Source organism: Octopus bimaculoides, chromosome 24, assembly GCF_001194135.2.
Source record: "Octopus bimaculoides isolate UCB-OBI-ISO-001 chromosome 24, ASM119413v2, whole genome shotgun sequence".
NCBI lineage: Eukaryota > Metazoa > Mollusca > Cephalopoda > Octopoda > Octopodidae > Octopus > Octopus bimaculoides.
In genome coordinates, this window is record NC_069004.1 from 26,223,652 (window position 1) to 26,226,531 (window position 2,880).

Here is a 2,880-nt window from a genome sequence, read left to right on the forward strand (position 1 = left end):
TGTGTGTGTGTGTGTGTGTGTGTGTGTGTGTGTGTGTGTGTGTGTGTGTGTGTGTGTGTGTATTTCCGTGTGTGTTTTTGTTCTATGACTTCATTATCATTCTGTTATTCGTTTCTGAAGATAATGCTCTGTAATTCGAGAGGATTTGGTGGTTATGTCTAACAGGTTCAGGGTACATTTAGAGCAGTGAATCCTAGTCAACGGTCTGAGGACCTTTATATACATGTGTCTGTGGAGCGCTCAGCCACTTACACGTTAATTTCACGAGCAGGCCGTTCCGTTGACAGAACCAACTGGAAACTCATCGTCGTAACCGACCGAGTGCCACCTATCCACTTTTTCAAAGACAGTAGTGTATGGTATGATGCAGTTTGACTGCTACTTCTTGCAGGTCAAGCAACCACATAGGTGCTCCTTCATTAGCTTATACGTGATAATGTTCACTGGGTATCTGAAAATATTTATTATTAAAAGCACCAAAAAATCTTAAGGTTACTCTTTTACTTCTTTCAGTCATTTGACTGCGGCCATGCTGGAGCACCGCCTTTAGTCGAGCAAATCGACCCCAGGACTTATTCTTTGTAAGCCTAGTATTTATTCCATCGGCCTCTTTTGCCGAACCGCTATGTTACGGGGACGTAAACACATCAACATCGGTTGTCAAGTGATGTTAGGGGGACAAACACAGACACACAAACACACACACACACACACACACACACACACATATATATATATATATATTATATATATATATATATATCCGACGGGCTTTTTTCAGTTTCCGTCTACTAAATTCACTCACAAGGCTTTGGTCGGTTGGAGGCTATAGTAGAAGACACTTGCCCAAGGTGCCACGCAGTAGGACTGAACCCGGAATCATGTGGCTGGTAAGCAAGCTACTTACCACACATCCACTCCTGCGCCTATAGTTTGCTTAATGATACACTGAAGATAATGGGGAATAGCTAGAAAAATAAAGCTGATTGTTTAGTCTGACAATGTTTCCGAGGTTCTCGTTGTGGTTGTTATAATCATAACTATTCGCCCGTTGTATCCTCCGGCCTTCTTCAGGTGTCTGCCGTATGCGATAACATTTTCTAAATTTTAAACCAAACCTTTTATTAAATCCACTCGGGTAGATTATTCTCATTCCGTTATCCATATCAGAGTCATCCTTTTAGTAATGAGGGTGGCTGACCTAGAGGTTAGGGTTTTGGACTCATGAACTTAACGTCGTGGGTTCGAATTATGAGTTGGACAGCACATTGTGACCTTGGGCAAGACACTTCATTTCACTTTTCTTCAGTCTACTCAGCCGAAAAAGGAGCCTAATGCTGATGCAGCCAGGTGTCAGCACTCTCCTAGCTTTCATATCTTCGATGTTCCGGGGGGCCAAGAAGGGAAGACTGAATGCGTATCTATGTCTACCTGGGACTACACGGGCATCTCAAACAAGTGAAAGCACAATACATACTATCATGCCATACTCACTCAATAATATTGTTTTTATTCTCCTACATGATAATGTTGATTGTTAAAGTTGATAATATTAACTGACTCGTTAAATCGATGAGCATACAGAATCGTTTGCACGCTGGACAGTGCGCTAAGCAGCATTTCGTCCTTCTTTACGTTCTGAGTTCAAATGCTGCCGTAGTCAACTTTGCCTTTCATCCCCTCTCGGGGTCGATAAAATAAGTACTAGTTGAACACTAAGGTCGATGTAATCGACTTATCCTATCCACCGAAATTGCTGGCCTTGTACCAAAATTTGAAATCAATATTGTCTCTTTAAGGCGGCGAGCATACAGAATCGTTTGCACGTCGGGAAAAATACTTAACGGCATTTTGTGAGTTCAAATTCCGCGGATGTTTCTTTCGTTTCTTTCGGGGTCATTAAAATAAGTAGCAGTTCAGTATTGGGATCGATGTAATCGGTTTAATTCCTCCTCTGAAATTTCTGGCATCGTGACAAAAATTTAAAGCTAATATTAATTGTCTCTTTGATCACAGGTTGACAGCAAACCTCTCCGATGGTCGTCAAAACCGAGCCTACGAGGAAATCACTCAAACCCTGGGTGCCTTATTTCGAGATTACGACAAAAATGTTGCTCCGCAAATGCACTACTTACAACCGGTCATGGTTTCATTGAAGGTAACCGTGGATCACGTTTATTCCTTTGACCTGGCGGAACAATCCTTACATTCTTTGTTAACATTGGAAACGGTAAGTCTCAAAGATGGTTCTTGCATTCACGTTCGCCAGAGCGTAGGCTCGATTTCTACACCGGGCAGCACTTAGTATTCTTGAGCAAAAACACTTTATTTCAGGTTGCTCATGTGTTGCGTGTGGATGGGCATGTCAAAAGAATAGACCCAAAGTTTCCTCTGTGTCGGTAGAGTGGCATTTTATCCAGGGGAGTTTTCGACTTGCGTCTGCTCAAAAGAGAACGTGAGAGAGAGGGAGAGAAATCGAGACGACAAAGAAATAAACAATTATGATATCAACTTGTAATACATTTCTAATGATGAGAACTACAAGGATTTGCTGGTACTTATTCTATCGGTCTCTTGCAGAACTACTAAGATACGGGAACGTAATCTGTGCCTGCTATAAGATGCAAGGCACTCATTGTTAGTGCTTCATGTTTGAAGCTCCGATGAAGCTATAAGGTGATACTCAAACACGCAGATATGAGTGCATTGCATCTTAGAGCAGAAACAGCTGTAAGCTAATGGAGTTCATAAGATAACTGTTTATACCGTTGTCACCTCAATTTCTTATAACCGATCTACTGCCGATTGACACTTCGTTTTTGAAGCATATGTATATTGAGTTCTAACGCCAGTTCATATATATATATATATATATATATA

The 2,880-nt window shown here is 41.4% G+C and overlaps 1 protein-coding gene across 1 annotated transcript in view; it reads left to right on the top strand.

The window, feature by feature from the left end:
- Positions 1–2,880, top strand: part of LOC106882652 (acetylcholine receptor subunit beta) — a 69,452-nt gene that overhangs the window by 64,651 nt on the left and 1,921 nt on the right. The window contains exon 2 of the mRNA XM_052976287.1: positions 2,017–2,230. Within this exon, the coding sequence (XP_052832247.1) occupies positions 2,017–2,230 (214 nt within the window). The remainder of the gene's footprint in view (positions 1–2,016; positions 2,231–2,880) is intronic.